At 38.1% G+C, this 18062-nt stretch overlaps 1 protein-coding gene across 3 annotated transcripts in view; it reads right to left on the minus strand.

Annotated features, from left to right (window-relative positions):
- Nucleotides 1-18062, minus strand: part of LOC120525009 (erythroid membrane-associated protein-like) — a 102202-nt gene that overhangs the window by 11478 nt on the left and 72662 nt on the right. For all 3 annotated transcript variants that reach the window (XM_039746941.1, XM_039746949.1, XM_039746934.1), the window contains 2 exons: nucleotides 11196-11231; nucleotides 4418-4444 (listed from right to left, as the gene is read on the minus strand). In XM_039746941.1, coding sequence (XP_039602875.1) covers nucleotides 4418-4444; nucleotides 11196-11231 — 63 coding nt within the window. The remainder of the gene's footprint in view (nucleotides 1-4417; nucleotides 4445-11195; nucleotides 11232-18062) is intronic.

The raw sequence follows: 18062 nt of genomic DNA on the forward strand, positions 1-18062 counted from the left end.
GGCGATCCCGTGGCCTGGAACCCCTGCAGATTTTATTTTTTCTCTTCATCTGTCTGGAGCTTTTTTTTTTTTGTGTCCTCCCTGGCCAGCGGACCTTACCCTTATTCTATGTTAATCAGTGTTGTCTTATTATAATTCTTACTTTGTCTTTTATTTCTCTTTTCTTCATCATATAAAGCACTTTGAGCTACATTATTTGTATGAAAATGTGCTATATAAATAAATGTTGTTGTTATTATTAATGTCATGTTTGCTTTTTGCTGCCCAGTGGGGGCTGGGCAGTCTCATGGCCTCAGAACTCTGGCAGATTTTTTTGTTTTTTCTGTCTGCCCAGCAATCGGACCTTACTTTATTCCTTGTTATTTAGTATTGTCTAATCTTATTTTTATATTTTTATTTTTTAGATACTTTTCTTCATTTTGTAAAGCACTTTGAGCTACATCATTTGTATGAGAAAGTGCTATATAAATAAATATTGCTGTTGCTTTTATTTCTTTTGCATTCCTTTGACTATTTGTGAAGTGCTTTGAGCATTCAAAACATGCCACATAAAATGCATTATTATTATTATTATTATTATTATTAAGTTCTATTAATTAAGATTTGATTGCTAACCTGGTCCGTGTCTGTATGTTTTTGCATGTTCTCCCCATTTGTATATAGACCTAATGTGCATAACTTCAGGTACTACTTAATAGGTAGATGTTAGAAGTGGGTCATTAAACACTCATTTGTAAAAATATGTTGATTCCTATATGTGTTGTTAAATTAAATCCTCTCAGCTTAGGCACATAGGGAGCTCCCCAGGTTTTGTATGATGCTTATTAATGTAATGAAATTACATTTTACTATAACAGACATTCAGTATATAATGTAAATTGTATGCTTGTAGAAATGCATTTTATATGTGGAAAAACATTTATCTTTATTTCTGTCATTATTGGTATTAACACAGTTATTAACACAAATAGTGTTATTATGTAAAAAATACACTTTCAAAGGGTAGATAACATACTGTATAGTTCACTGTCAAGAAACTTCAGAATAAATATAAAATAAGAGTGTATGTGTGCTGTGACCTTACTCCTTGCAAAGGGAATCTCAAAAATAAAAAAATGTGTTCAAAATTAACCATTAAACTTGTTGCAGATTAAAGTAACAAATAACATCAGAGCACACTTATTATTTGATTCTGCATTTTTGACAATGAATTCTGTTACAGATAGTGAATTTGTATATGTTAATTTGATTAGTACAACATGAATGATATATAATTTAACAACAGTAAAGAAAACTGCGTTTATACACTTGCAAAACTGTTTCTGTAAGTATTTTCGATGAGTAATGCAAAACTGATAAGCCAAAACTAAATAAAAACAAAAATGAACATAAAACTAAAATTAGAATAATTTCTAAAAAAAACTAAAATAAAAAGCAAGAAAAACTAACCATAATTTAAATTAGGCAATGGCAAAAAACTATAACTAAATTAACCAAAAGAAAGAAAATTGGAAAATGGGAAAAACAAACTAAATAAAAACTAAAACTGAAAAATATCGTAAAACTACAGAATCACTGGCAATAGCTGCAGGGGAATCAGGTAAAACACTTCACTTATGCCTTTATGTGAAATAACCACATTTGTGCATTATTTACAGTTGATTGATTTTTAATGACAATGTTTATACTCGTATTGTCTGCCAATGCCACTTTGCCTGAAAATAAATAAATCATGGGATGACCCAGGACACCAATCAAAAGTTTGTCAGTTCTCATCTTGGCATTAGAGGAGACCTTTATGTTAATGAAATGTCACTAATTATGGTTAACAAAAGCAGTTTCATTTTCTGTAGGTGCCCTTAATACAATATGCGTTACAGCCTACTGCCACAGTTACATTAGGAAAACTAGACTGTAAATTGGGTTTTTATAATGTCATGTATACCAACACCATATGAATACTGAATGTAGCTCCTCATCAGTTAATATTCTTCTGGCACAGCAAGCATGATGGAGGTGAAGCTTGGCTGAGAAATTAATGACTTATCAGCCAGCACTGTCTAGTAGGTGCCTTTTTCCAGAAAGTCAACCATCGTTAAAACCTGTATATGAACAGGTAAAGCCTAACATTACACTATCTGTCTTTCTAATGCCAGGCCCAATTCAACACATAGTTCCAAGCGAATGTCTCTTGAAAGCCTAAATCGACTCATAAGTCAGTCTTCATCATGGTCAAAAAAATATGGTAGTCCCTAAAATCTTGTTCCCTTTGTATATGACAATTTGCTAAGTCTTCAAGCAATTCCAAATAGGCCATGTTGTGTCAAATGAATAAGCTTTAGAATATGATATTTACTGTATAGCATTGTGTACACAAAGAGTGAATGACACCCGTGTTTTTATTTAATGCAATTATTGACAAGAGGGGCTGCATTGGTTTCTAATCTGGAGAAGTGACAACAGACAGCCGATGTAAGCTGAGGAAAACCAAAGGTAGTTCTTCAGTGCACATTCACAGTGTTGTCCTCTACAAAGGAAACTAAAATAGACTTTATACATCATTTTCATTACTTTTGAGGTTTAATGTGTTTCTGATATCAACGAACATTATAATAATGGTTTGGTGATACTAATTATTATGTGTGTGAGTCCTCATTTAGCTGGTTTGCCTGCATTCCCCTACTCTGTTGAGGATGTCATCATTTTCCACTTTCTCCGAATTGTTGCAAATGGATGGGTCAGAGTTGCTGTAAATATACACAAGGTCTCCTGTCAAGTTTTCTTTTATAAATCCCAATTTTTTCATAGAGAGTTACATATGTACATGTCAGGCCTTACTTAGTTCATACACAGGTTTTATAAATCTAACTCAAAGACATCACTTATATAGAATGAAGCTATAGCATTCCTTATCAGGTCAGGTTTGGGAAGCATGTACTGGTACCGCTCGTTGCTGCACCCAGCACATGACAAAACAGCTCGGGATCCTGGTTGGCAACCCACCAGGCAGACACCCTCCAGTCCCACCCTCTGGAAATAACCCTCTATCTACTGCAGCCACGTGTCAACAATGAGGATCCTGTAAGCTGGTTCACTTTCTGGAAATCATGCCACATGGCCGTAGTGCTGTAACTGACGCTCCATCACAATGTAGGTATTGTACCTCATTCGGGACTCCATGGGCAACCACTCAATCAATACAAAGTCAAACCAGCGGTACATTACCCAAGGATTCTCAGAAGAGACACAGTACCGAAGGAGTCCAGTCTTCATCTCAGGTCACTAGATAGAGTCCATATCTCACAACCATATAGCAAGACAGGAAGCACCAGGAGTCTAAAGACTTGGACCTTTGTCATTTTGCATAGATATCGGAAGCACCACAAATCCCTTTCCAGTGACCTCATCACCCCCACTATGCTCTCCTAATCCACCTGATGTCTTCATAGGAAGAGTTACCAGAGACATGAATGTCAGTGCTGAGGTAAGTAAACCTCTTGACAAGGTTGACACTCTCTCCTCAGACAGACACACTGCTGATGGCTGTGACTAAGAGGTCATTAAAAGCCTGAATCTTGGTTTTTATCCGAGACACTTGCAAGCCCAGACATTCAGATTCCTCAATCAGTCTCTCGAGAGCTGGGATCAAAGCCTCCATTGACTCCATGAATATTACAGCATTGTCAGCAAAGTCAAGATCAGTGAATCTTTCTTCACCAACTGATGCCTCCTTATGGTACCATGAAAACCACGTCAGCATCTGAAGAAGTTCTTCAATCACTTTGAAACATCTCTCTTTACATAACTCAACTCAGCTAAAATGTTTTCTTTAAAAGATCAAATATATCTGAGTTGTGTTAAAAGTGATATGGTATATCTGGTACTAAAGATTTAATATTGCACAGCAGCGTGAATCAGGATTTGCATGACATGGGATCAAACACAAGTGAACAAATTTAATTGTAAAAAACATCAGTTCCTTAAATATACAATTGCCTGATTCCAATTGTGAAATAAAACATGTAAAGTTATATTCTCACATCTTACTATACCTGTTCATTTCTTTAAAAGATATAACTCACATTGGAAATCTCTAACAATATTATGAATAACTACAATATTCTGGCACCTCACCCAGGGCTGGTTTCTGCTTTGTGCCTAATGCTGCCAAGACTGGTTCTGGACCTTAGTGAGTCTGAACTGCATTGAGCTGATCTGAGAATTTTATGTTATGTTTATTTTTAATAAACCCATATTATGTAATTTGGAAATATTTTAAATTACTGAATGAGTGGTCTTGACTTTGACTTTTGGAGCATAGTGATGGCTAGGTCAGCCTATCAACATTTACAGTATGTAACTAAAGAGCTATTAAAGTACAAGAAGAGTTGATGTATTACAAATCTTCAATCCTTACCAAATTCCTGTTCCAGTTCATTTAGTTCTGAAAATGAAACAGAAGTTTAGTTACAGAGTTTTTATTCACTTCAAAGGGTATATTCACTCTTTTGACACAATAACTTATTGTTCTTTTTGTTGCTTCTGACAACACACAAAACGTTTAATAACTGCTGGTCAGATTTTTAAAAGTGTACTCCTTATCCTCATCATGAAGTAAAAAAAACAAACCTATTGAACCTCCTGTCTGCGTCACTGCTCATGTTCTTTGGCCTCCTTGGGGTGGCCAAACATTGGGGTGTTAACATATCAGACAGACATTTAAGATAACTTCATGGAAAAATACATCTGCTTAACAAATAACTCTCCCAAATGGGAAAATACCCAATGTATTGTACATTTAAAAAATTACACAACACACAATAATTTATTAGGAAAAAAACATACTGATGCTTGCTGTACAAGGACTATTGTAGTCAAGAGAGCAACTCAGGTGTGTGGGCAGTAGGATAGTTTTAGCTTATTCAAGTGTATCTTTTTGAAGAAGCAATGGATATACAAAGTATGACAATGCACTAGAGTTTTAAAATATAACCAAATAAATCTGACAAAAGGCACCTAAAGTATGTAACAACTGCAGGACATGCACTGAATGGCATATAATAATTCATCCATTTATTAACATACTTATTCAGATCATTAAAGGAATACTCCACCCAAAAAATTATATAATTTTTATATTTAACTTACCCTATTTACTTTTTAGTGGTGGCCGAATAAAAATTTTACTATCATGTTTTCATGTGGAATGGAGAAGAATCAATTAATGATGTAAGAAAAGCTAACCGTGATAAATGCTGTACAACAGCAAACGATGTGAAAAACATCTATGAAAGAAAATCTCATGTTACTCGTGTTAAATAATCCACATGTCAGTTTTCCAGTTGTATACAAGGTGCAAACACACACTTTTTTCCTAAAATATTGTCAACTACAGTATATATTTCCAAGATAATAATCAGCACACATCATAATCATCCTAATGGTAATTTTTCATTGTTTGCCACAGCATTGATCATTATTGGTTTCTATTATATCAAACTTTTTTCATTCAATTCTGTATGGAAACATGAATTAAAAAATTTCGTCGGTATTGCAAACTACATGGGCTAAGTAACATTAAAAATTGTAAATTTTTGAGTGGAGAATTTAACAAAATTATGTTTTTATTTTTCTGAATGATAATTTTGTGGGTTTTTTCTTTTGTTTATGTAAGGTGTGGCAGATAATTGTGCATATGTTCTCCTCTTGTCAATTTCCCATAGCTTTCATCCGGTAATCTTCCAAGGCTTTGGCCAAATAAAGACAGCAAGGGAACACAGTCATATTTTCAGACCCTATGTAATGAAGGTTTGGAACATGGTAAGACAGTCAGCTCTTATGAGCTTTTAGAACTGCCAGACTACTTTTTTAATTTGACTTCTTAAAAATTTTCAGCACCTTTTTCATCTCTGCTTCTATAGTATACTAATTATCTTTATTATTTTTTAACACCTTTTGCTTTTCCTTGTTTATTTAAGGTGATTTGCCTTTTTTCTTTCCAATACTGTGTTTTTAACTCTTTAGGACATAATTAAAACAGTTAGGTACACATGCTGAGTGAGCAGACTTAGGCTTAAAGAAGGTTATGCAAGCTCCATAATGGGCTGCCTTTTTACTATTTTGTCCTTTATGTTAGACAGGAATTATTAGAGCCTTAAACACTTTCTATTTTCATAATTTTGGCTCTCTTTTACAATTAAGAACTTGGTTAGCCAGAATAACATTTTCTACATGTTTTTATGTTCACTCTGGTGAAGACAGTTTAGTGAAGTATAGTGTTTGAATCTATTGGGATTTAATTAAAAGTAATGGGACAGAGTCAGAAGGGTGAAGTATACTTTTACATGCTACACACAAGTCTACCATTTGGATTCCTGTTCAGTTAGGGCTTTTAAACACCACATGCTTTCTTTTATATCGCTAATAAATTATTTAAAGAATAAGCAGCACATTTTGTTCTTTTATATATATTGTTGCGGATGCCCAGAGAATAGAAGGACCGGGGGAGAGTGTATTTTTAAGAATGTTTTTCACATGGACTGACAGAAGGCAGCCCCTTTGGCTTGCAAGGGGCACATGGACATTTTTAGGGCTCTATTTGACCACACTTCCGCTACACCCGGAAGTGCGGCCAGAATAAGCTCATTGGGCATCTAGAGTCCTTCTGGGTGTCCCATAAAAAGGGGCTGGTCTCCAGAAGTCAATGGCCAGAGTTAGGCGGGAGGAAAAGGATAAAGCCTGAAGAGGAGTGGAGGAAGAACTGGTGGAAAAAGGGACTGTTGGTGCTGGTTTCCTGTGTGTGCTGGATTTATGCAAATAAACTGGGTGTTGTATGGAAAACATGTCTCTCTCCCTGTCTGTATCAGGTTGGTATAGCTGTATGAGTCCTGGGCTTCACTATATATATTGTCAGGGATGCAAGGGGCAACGACCCGGCCGGGATGCCGTGAAGGACCGGAAGAGGGTCAGAGCCCACCCTGGTTGCTCTGGGGGCCACGGGCACAGGGCATGGAAGCTCCACCCTGTAGGGGCCCGTGGTCACCACCAGGAAGTGCTGGGGTGAAGATTTAGGACGGCACCTGGAGAGCTGCCGAGAGGACAGCCGGCACTTCTGCCACGCTGGGGCGTGGCCAGAGGAGGAATGCCAGGAACACCTGAGGCCCATCCGGGGACTGTTTAAAAGGGGCCGTCTCCATTCATTCAGAGCTGGAGTCGGGTGGAGGCAGGACAAGGCAAGAGAGGAGAGTGGAGGTGGCCCGAAGAAAGGCATATTGTGGCCAGGAATGTGACTTTGGGGTATTGTGCACGAACTGGGTCTGAGTGACCATTTATTATTATTGTAAATAGTTGTTAATAAACGTGTGGTGGTTGAAAAACAACATGTCCGCCTGTCTGTGTCCGGGTCAGCTCCACTTTATATATATATATATATATATATATATATTTATATATTGTGAATGCTGGCCCGGACACAGACAGACGGACATCATAGTTTCACCACACACTGTTTATTTACAATATTTACAGTTTTCAATTACGTGCACTCACACACCCCAGTGCCTCCAGCACCGATTCCCCAATGTCCAGGCCACACTCTTCCAGTCTTTGTGCCTTTCTCCTGGCCGCCTCTCGTCCTCGCTCTAGCTCCGTCTTCCTTCCTCACAACTCTCGTCTCAACTGCTGGGAGGCGGCCCCTTTTATGGGAACCCGGATGGGCTCCAGCTGCTTCCCGGCATCCTCCGCTGACATGCCCTTGTGTGGCGGAAGTGCCGGCTGCGCACCCGGAAGCCGTCCGGGTGTCCCCTGTCATCTTCCCCCCAGCACTTCCTGGTGTGGCGGAAGTGCTGGGCTCCAGGGCTGTTCAGGCAGCGGGGTGCCGCCTGGTGGTGGCCACGGGCCCCTACAGGGCTGGGCTTCCATGCCCCTTACCCGAGTCCACCAACATAACCTGGGCGGACACCCCCTCGTGGTCTTGTGGAGGTACAGGCCCTCCTCTGGTCCTCCTGGGCGTCCCGGCCGGGCTCCTGCCTCGGCCGGATGTGGCAGATGATGGTCTGGAAGTGGGGCGCTGCCTGGTGGTGACCACGGGCCCCTACAGGGCTCGGCTTCCATGCCCTCTACCCGAGGCCACCAGCGTAACCAGGACGGACGCCCCCTCGCGGTCTGGAGGAGGTACAATATATATTTATATCGGCAACGGCGTACTGAACAATAACATGCAGTGAATACACTTGACCTATAATTTTCTCTTTATGTTTAGCATTTGTTTGCTCAGAGGTTGATGCGCTAGCTGCTTCGTGAGCAGCTCTTGCTTTCTTCACTTTAGCGGCCCTTCTCTTCTTCTGCCGCCATCTTTTTGCATTAAAACTGATTACGTCACCTTTTGTGTTGCAATTACTAAGTACGTTTTTCTTAGTTTTTCACTTAAGATTCCTCAAGAATGATTTAAGATATGAGGAGGTACAGGAAGAAAGGTGGTAGGGATGAGAACGGCGCCGGTACATATGCGCCACTTGGCCGCCTTGCTATGCACCGTAGAGATTTGATTCTACAATAAAATAAAAATAAAAAGAGTAATAAAAATCATCACCCCAAAAGTGGGCAGTAGAGGTCATGTAGTATATGTGTACCAAATTTCAGGTCTATAGGCCAAACGGTTTGCAAGCTACAGGTGATTTAAAATCCTGGACAGACAAATGGACAGCCACGGTAGTGTATTATATTATATACTAGCAAAATATCTGTGCTTCGCAGCGGCGAAGTACTGCCTTAAAATTTTTATTAAGAAGAAAATTAAACCTTTTTAAACTGAGGGAAAATATACCAATAATTATTTGTTAAGGATCTCTTTGTATACCACATTGTGAGTTCGGCCCTCCAGTTGTAATATGACCAAGCTGTGCGCTGAGCTTACTCTTGAACATGCAACGTACAGTTGGCCATGTGAAAAGTAATCTTGTTTCAAATCTCACAGCTTGGATTGCTGCTGTCATAATCGGTTTGAGTTTCATGGTTTGTTTCAATTACGGCAGTATTTGTAGGACTTGTGTTGAAGAGACATTCGACATCTGTCAAGCGTTGTAAGTATACAACCGGTTTCATCGATAACTTCACATCCAGCTTTTGAGAGTTTAAACATTCATAAACATCAAAGTGTCCACTACTGAAATCGTCACGTGTGAATCTAAGATGTTTAAGAGGCATTGGCGGTTGTCGAAAGGTGTAAAATATTTGGCCATTTCGGTACACTTGAAAGCAACAACTGAACAATTCAGCGGCAGCCATCAACTCACATGAAGATCCATAGGTGAAGGGCTTAAGCATTTCACTCTTATAGTGCTCCTGTGTAGTATAATTATCTCCTGTACCGTCATGAGTCCACACCTTGAACCTGTCCCAGTCATTCAATACATAAAGACAGAATGTTCCTCCAGATATCAAGAGTGTGCCTGATACGGCCGTGCAATATGTAACAAAGAGAATGTAAAAGGCAGGTGCCATCTCCGGGCATGGAAACCACTCAGTAAGTGACAGTTCTTTGATCGATGGTGATCACCTTGATAGACATGTTAATGGGGGTACGGTTGGATTGATAAAGGAAATGGGTACCTGAACAATGTAAAGTAAGTCTAAAATACCTACACAATAACTGTAATCATAATAAATGAACAATAAAACAGCGGAGAAGCTGTGGATTAAATTAAAAGGCTGTAGCTATCAGCAGGGAGATGTGAATCCCGTGGCGTAGCAAGGAAGGGAATGTAGAGACTGGTGCAACGGATGGCCTTAAATATAGAATGTGGGACCCAACGCCGCCTCACACGGTTACCAAGCTGCAGGCTATGGACGTATATATGTATGTAAGTAGGAATCAGTTAGCATTGGGAACCTACGTACCAAATTTCTTGAAGATGGGCCCATAAGTAACAAAGACCGTTGAAAAGTTCAATATGGCGGCCGATATTGGCGTCATACCACTGAAATAAGTACGTACATTGGTTTCGGTTAGCGCAGGGAAGCCGCCTACCAAATTTCGTGAAGATAGGGCCATAAATAAGAAAGTTCAACATGGCGGATGTTGTTGACCGTTATGACCGTTACGCGTAGAATTTTGAAATGAAACCTGCTTAACTTTTGTAAGTAAGCTGTAAGAAATGAGCCTGCCAAATTTCAGCCTTCTAACTACATGGGAAGTTGGAGAATTAGTGATGAGTGAGTTATTCAGTGAGGGCTTTGCCTTTTATTAGTATATTTAGAGGTTTCTGTATTCTGGGAGCACACACGTACTACCACATCCTGCAATGTTACAGGTTTTCTGTAATCTGGCAACCAGAATCATTTGCCTGCTTGCTTTGAAACTAACAATATGCAACAACATCAAGATCTGCAGGGGCTAATGATGACCGTATGGCACCGTTTGCTTTTTTTTTTAAATAGGACCAATAATCACAAGATTTAATGGTCTGTGCACTGCTAAAAGATGACTGCAGTGAATCTATCTGCTCTGGTTTTTCAAGAACTTGCTGCTATATTAGCCATTAATTTGGGATTGAGGTTTGTCTAAGCAAACTTGAAATAACCCATCAATTTAGACCTTTTTCTCAGTATTTTCTATTTATGCTGCTCTTTTCACCTCTGTATTTTTTGTTATGTGCCTCACAATCATGTTTTTTAATTGCACTTTTGAAGCTAACCACTATAAACCTACACCTTGCATCTGCTAATCCACCAAATGAAATATGAAATGCAAACCCTCTGCACCAAACCACAAGTTACTTCTTGTTTGTATGGACCAATAGGAGCAAACAGGTTAGCTTTAAACAATACTTGTGCCAACTACTACCCCTTAGGTACAGTCTGTGCTACCCTGTTCCTTAATTCACCTCTGAGTAGCATTATAATCTGTTGTTTGGTAAATGTTAAAAACACTTCGGAAGATACCACTACTTCTTTACTGTTCTTATACTTTATTAGACTATACACAAACAGCACATTATTATTGTTATTTCTCTCCAAGTGTGTGATATTACACATTTATTTTTTTTTTTTTAAAAAACAGTTGCATGTTTTCAGTGGCTGAAAAATCATTTTGTCTATTTTGATTATCATATTTTAAGGTACTAGCTTTCAAAAAATTATATTTTAAAACTGAACATATTACTTTTTGACACAAAAATTTATCTAGGAATATTTACCTCTTTTTAAGGTAGCCTTTTCTTCTTGTAATTTGTCTAAAAATACAGGGAGATAAATATTTTAAGTATGTACAAAGTATATCTATAATAATTACATACTGCAAATGTAAACAATGAATATAAAACTGAAATGGCTATACTTACTATTTTGTATGTTTAACTTAACCTTTTCTTTAATAAAATTCTTTATAAACAGATATTATGTTAACAGTGATTATTTTTATAATTACGTACTGAAAATGTACACAATGAACTGAAGAAAAATGAAATACTTTATATTATGCTAATTCTGTTCCATATTTTTAGAAAAAACAAATACAGAAGGTTATAATATGCTTCAAAAGAATGATATTAAATTACTTTTCTTATATAAAATGTGGAAGAACTTTATTTTGTAGCTAGTTCTATATGATTAATAATGTTATTCTTTCCTTATTGCACTCATTTACTTAATGTAATTTAGAAATATCAAAATAAAAACAATACATTTCAGTTGCTAACAAGAAAGTGCAAAGTTAACCAACGACAGGGAGTGCACCACATGGACTGAATGATGAACTGGAAATATAATAAAAGCACTGTTAGTTAAATGGTGATATGGTCTGAACAAGCTTTAGATATGCAAAGAGCAGAGCAGAAAGGTTAGTTATCCTGTGCTAAGGTGCAACAACAGAGTGAAAACATCATGATTGGGACTGGTAGGTCAAAAAAAAAAAGCCTGCCGAAATGATTGTGTTCTTTTTTCATGTGACAAATATTAGAACTCATTTTGTCAGAACCAAGTACAGATCAATAGCAAACATTCATAAAAGGAGAAGCATGCCTTAATTAAGGAATAAAATACAATCTCATTCAGGAACATGCCTGAGTCAGGCCTAGGATTTATACAATAGCTGCTAAAACAATGCCAAAAATATATACAGTGCACCCAGAAAGTATTCAAAGTGCATCACTTTTTCCACATTTTGTTATGTTACAGCCTTATTCCAAAATGGATTAAATTAATTTTTTTCCTCAGAATTCTATACACAACACCCCATAATGACAACGTGAAAAAAGTTTACTTGAGATTTTTGCAAATTTATTAAAAATGAAAAAATTGAGAAAGCACATGTACATAAGTATTTACAGCCTTTGCCATGAAGTCCAAAATTGAGCTCAGATGCATCCTGTTTCCCCTGATCATCCTTGAGATGTTTCTGCAGCTTAATTGGAGTCCACCTGTGGTAAATTCAGTTGATTGGACATGAGTTGGAAAGGCACACTCCTGTCTATATAAGGTCCCACAGTTGACAGTTCATGTCAGAGCACAATACAAGCATGAAGTCAAAGGAATTATCTGTAGACCTCCGAGACAGGATTGTCTCGAGGCACAAATCTGGGGAAGGTTACAGAAACATTTCTGTTGTTTTGAAGGTCCCAATGAGCACAGTGGCCTCCATCATCCGTAAATGGATGACGTTCGAAACCACCAGGAGTCTTCCTAGAGCTGGCCAGCCATCTAAACTGAACGATCAGTAGGGAGAAGGGCCTTAGTCAGGGAGGTGACCAAGAACCCGATGGTCACTCTGTAAGAGCTCCAGAGGTCCTCTGTGGAGAGAGGAGAACCTTCCAGAAGGACAACCATCTCTGCAGCAATCCACCAATCAGGCCTGTATGGTAGAGTGGCCAGACGGAAGCCACTCCTTAGTAAAAGGCACATGGCAGCCCGCCTGGAGTTTGCCAAAAGGCACCTGAAGGACTCTCAGATCATGAGAAACAAAATTCTCTGGTCTGATGAGACAAAGATTGAACTCTTTGGTGTGAATGCCAGGTGTCACGTTTGGAGGAAACCAGGCACCGCTCATCACCAGGCCAATACCATCCCTACAGTGAAGTATGGTGTTGGCAGCATCATGATGTGGGGATGTTTTTCAGTGGCAGGAACTGGGAGACTAGTCAGGATAAATGGAAAGATGACTGCAGCAATGTACAGGGACATCCTGGATGAAAACCTGCTCCCGAGCGCTCTTAATCTCAGACTGAGTCGACGGTTCATCTTTCAGCAGGACAACGACCCTAAGCACACAGCCAAGATATCAAAGGAGTGGCTTCAGGACAAATCTGTGAATGTCCTTGAGTGGCCCAGCCAGAACCCAGACTTGAATCCGATTGAACATCTCTGGAGAGATCTTAAAATGGCTGTGCACCGACGCTTCCAAAAGGTGCTGCGACAAAGTATTGAGCAAAGGCTGTAAATACTTATGTACATGTGATTTCTCAGTTTTTTTTATTTTTAATAAATTTGCAAAAACCACAAGTAAACTTTTTTCACATTGTCATAATGGGGTGTTGTGTGTAGAATTCTGAGGAAAAACATGAATTTAATCCATTTTGGAATAAGGCTGTAACATAACAAAATGTGGAAAAAGTGATGAGCTGTGAATACTTTCCAGATGCACTATATATTCTACACAAAACTGAAAAACATAATTGAAATACTGCACAATTGAATAGAGCCAGTGAAACAGTCACAAATATATACAGGGTGGTCCAGATCTAATTATGCAATTTTCATTACGCTATAACTTATTAAGTTTATTACATAGAAAATCACCCGAAAAATTCCGAACCATCGAGAAGTGTGCGAACTGACGATATAAAGAATCGCCTTCCCACCAAACTGGAATCGTCCCTGCATAAATTAAAATCATCCACACGATCTGGATCTGCATAATTAGATCTGGACCACCCTGTGTATATATATATATATATATATATATATATATATATATATATAAATAGATCTCTATACCATATATTTCATAATTTGTAATTGTGAATAAAACTATTTTCCAAACTAGAAAATCCAAATCAAAACAACACTCAAAAAAAAAAAATATTTCCGTCATTTTTAAACCTAAACTTAGACACTAGTTTAACTGTGCAGCAATGTTTTATACAAGTCTGATGACATGGTTCAATTAGCACATGCTTTATGTAACAACAAAATCAATATAAAACATCAGAATAGAAAAGCTTAAATCTAATAATAATAATCAAAGTGAGTAACACTAAACACAACATTATGTACACTAGAATCACAGAAGATGTGGAACTTGATTTGCTCAGTTGATTACAGTTTATTGTGTGTCACGACTGAGTAGTCTTATTATCTGCAGGTAGAAACTGTTCTTAAAACTCAACATTCTGTCTAGTGTTAATAGTTTTAAAGTGCTTGCCTGATGGAATGAGGGGGGAAAACATCCCCGCAGGGTGAGTGGGATCCATTATGATTCGTTTTGCTTTTCCCAGACAGCACTTACCAAATCCTATAGAGATAGTATCTGTCTCCCAATGATGATCTGCACTGTTTTCACCACCCTCTGCAATTCCTTGTGATCATTAGCTGAACTGCTGCCATACCAGCACACAATGCAACCTGTCAGAATGGCTCTAGAGTATCTTTATAAAAGTTGATGAAGCCTGCTGGAGACATTCAGGGTTTCCCCAAACATGTGAGAAAGTAAAGTCACTGATGAGCCTTTTTGATGACTGCCATGGTCCACCTAACTGATGATGGTAACCCCCAATGTAAATGGGTGTGTGATTTATCTGCTGTTTCCTGTAATCAATTATCATCCCCTTAGCATTCCTGAAATTCAGAAAGAGGTTATTGTCCTGGTTCCACTCTGACAGGAGCCTAATCTCCTTTCAATAGGCAAATTCATCTTTATAGCTTATTGGATCTATATCTGGCCATACAGTTTACAAAGGCCAATTGAAGTGTAGGTTATTTGTTTTCCTTTTACTTGTTTGCTTTATTTTTGCACAGTACAATGAAACTAGTCATTTATCATCTTCTGTGTTTCTTTAGCCATCTTTGGGTTTACAGATGACTTCAGAGCATCTTCAATAGGGTTCTATATATTTTCTTCGACCCACTTATAACCTAACCTAATTCAGGGTCAATAAGTACAAGTGTCATTATAAAGTACAGAGAATTCTTTTTTTAATTTTAAAAGTATATTTAATTGTTTGATTAGGTAGAATTGCACTTTGTGCTATGCTTTATTTTTTTGCTTTGATTGAGGACTTATTTAATTGCTTTCACTTGTCCTGCACTGTTTAATTGATGCGTTTTGTAATTGTATTTAATTGGGCGGGGACAAGATTGAAGTGCAGTTAACAAAGAAAAGGAGGGATTATTTGGGTCAGAAGTGAAGATGGAAGGTTGTCAGATTTGGTTCAATGAGAGGAAATGAAAGGAAAAGAATAGAAGAAAAAATATAGAGATAAATGGTTGCAGGACATTGTAGAAGAGGTGGGATTGGCTATAGCAGAGGGTTGATACCAAGTGATCTGTGAAGTGAAACTTTTGTGGTTTCTCTTGCAGAAGAATGAAGCTGCAAGTCTAAAAGTGAAGTATTATTAAATTCTGGACAGCATCAAATTCATGGAAATTAAATTCATGGACAGTGCCAAAATGACATTTCATTCGATTGAGTACTGGCGGCTTTGATTCAGCCATTTAGATGCTTCCTTCACTTTATGTTGCAGTTTTATCCTGGAGAGAAGAACAATTTTCGAGTGGACACCCGGAACATCATAGTGGGTCTTCAGGAATCTCTGATGACTGAAGAGTCAGGCTAAAGACTCCAGGGGTAATTGTTGTTTTTGGGACAACACAGTTACACAGAAAAGAGAAGTAAAGGGAGGTTTTGCCTGATGGTTTTTAATCATTTGAATGTTTTAAATAAATGTTGTAAAGGGTTTGATCGGGCTGCTACAGCATTATTGTTTGTGCCTTCTTTGGGTCTAAGATTTCTAACCAAACGGGGTTAATAATATGGTGAAGAAAGTTTCTTTTGCTCCTGGATCCTAGTGCCAATAACCTTATTAGGTGGCTTACTCTGGATTGTTCCTATTAGGTGGCATAAGAATAGTCTGCCCTCCACTGCCTCTTGCCACCAGGACAAGAACATAGGAAAATTCAGAAACTTCTGTTGAACTCTGAATAAGAATTTGTCATCTTTCACAAAGACCTCTTAAATTTTTAATGTTGCACATGCAGATATGGTGAGTCTTCTACATGAACTATATTAAGGGTACACCCAGGATGTAATAAGGGAGTGGAATATTTATACAGTCTCTGTTCCACTCTTTTGAATGGAGGAATGGAACCAGGATCACAGTAGAACAAATGCACAAGGCAAAGGGTGCACACTGTCGCTGGGCATCAACCTCAGAATTGGAAGAGTCAAACTGTTTTCAGGTCTTTGAAGAGGTAGACAGTGAGTCTGAAAACTCTAAGGTGGTAGGCAGGCATGAGGAGCCTCAACAGGCCACCTCAAAACCAGTCCCCACTAAGTGAGAGGTTGTGATTGCAGGGGACTCAGTTTTTGGGGAACTGAAGCCCTTGTTTGCTCCAGAGACAGAGAGTCTCACACAATGTGTTGTCTTCAGGGTGCACAGGTAGGAGACCTCCCTGGAAGGGCAGATGGGCTCTTGATCAAAGTGGCTGGTGAATCCAGAAGTCACTGGAACAAATGTATACATAAGGGCAAGCTGTCAATTCTGCAATCCAAATTTAAAGCGTTAAGTGCCAGGCTGAGGAGCAAACCAGACGAAGTAGTCTCCCACAAAGTTCTTTCTGTTCCAGGTGCCAATCCAGGGAAGACTGAGCAGATTTGAAAGGTTAATGTGTGGCTCAAATCTTGGTGTAGGGTAGAAGAGTATAGGCTTATGGGGCATTGGGATTCCTTTTGGAACAAATGGGAACTGTTGCACCATAACCAATTACATTTGAACTGGAGGGGCACCATTGTGATGTGGAAGGTTTGTGAGTAAGTTAGTCAAGAATTATTTAAACTAGGGAATGAGAGAGAGGTTCTGCAGTGACCTTAGGACAGGTCATGATAGGATATAAAAGGTGTAAAAACAGATTAACATATTTACAAATTCTATCCCAAAATTTAACAGCAAAAATTAAAATAAGTAACATATTAAAAATAAATCACATTAATGCTAGAAATATCAAAAATAAAACAAGTGAGTTGGACTTGTATGTATCTGAGCATAATTATGATATTATAGAATTAACAGAAATCCGGCTAATTAAAAAAGTAGAGGATGAATATAACAGATGGTACGCATTTTTCTCAGAATTTAAATGCATGTATTCTTTAGCTGGATGAAGAGTAACATCTTTGTGAGGATGTCTGGAATCATCTGAAAAGATAGATGCTTTATTTTAGGAGTGTGTTATAGACTCCCCAGTGCAGACAGTAATTTCCATGTACATATTTTTGGTAATGTTAAAAGGCAAGTTTACAGGTGGATATTATAGTCATGGGCAAGTTTAACTATCCAAGTACTAACCAGGCTAACCTTGCAGGAACAGGAGTTTTTAGATGTAACCAGTAAGGTTTTAATACAGTATGATAGGCATCAATGCGGGGTGAAGCCTGTCTAGATTTAGTATTATGCAATAACCAGGGCAGAATTGAGGGTGTAGAGGAGATTGAATCACTAAGATCAAGTGACCATAATATAAAACAGTCTTCAGTGTTTTGGCAAAGTGTGAATGCAAAGGCCAAAACTTTTTAACTATGGAAAGGCTAATTTTAAGCAGATGCAGCAAAGTCTAAAAGAGATAAACTGGGATAAGCTTTTAAGTGTGGAGACAGTCAAGGAACAGTGTAACGGGATTAAAATGTTTTGCATAATGCAAAACCGGTACATACCTAAATTTGAAATGAGTAAGAAACTAAAGAAAACTCCACAGTGGGCTAATAAGGAGTTGAAAAAAAAAGCTGTAAAATAAAAAATAGCCATATAAGGCGTATAAGAGTAATAGCTCTAAAGCTAGCTGTATAGCCTCCAGTG

This window comes from Polypterus senegalus, chromosome 1, assembly GCF_016835505.1.
Source record: "Polypterus senegalus isolate Bchr_013 chromosome 1, ASM1683550v1, whole genome shotgun sequence".
In the NCBI taxonomy this organism is placed as follows: domain Eukaryota; kingdom Metazoa; phylum Chordata; class Cladistia; order Polypteriformes; family Polypteridae; genus Polypterus; species Polypterus senegalus.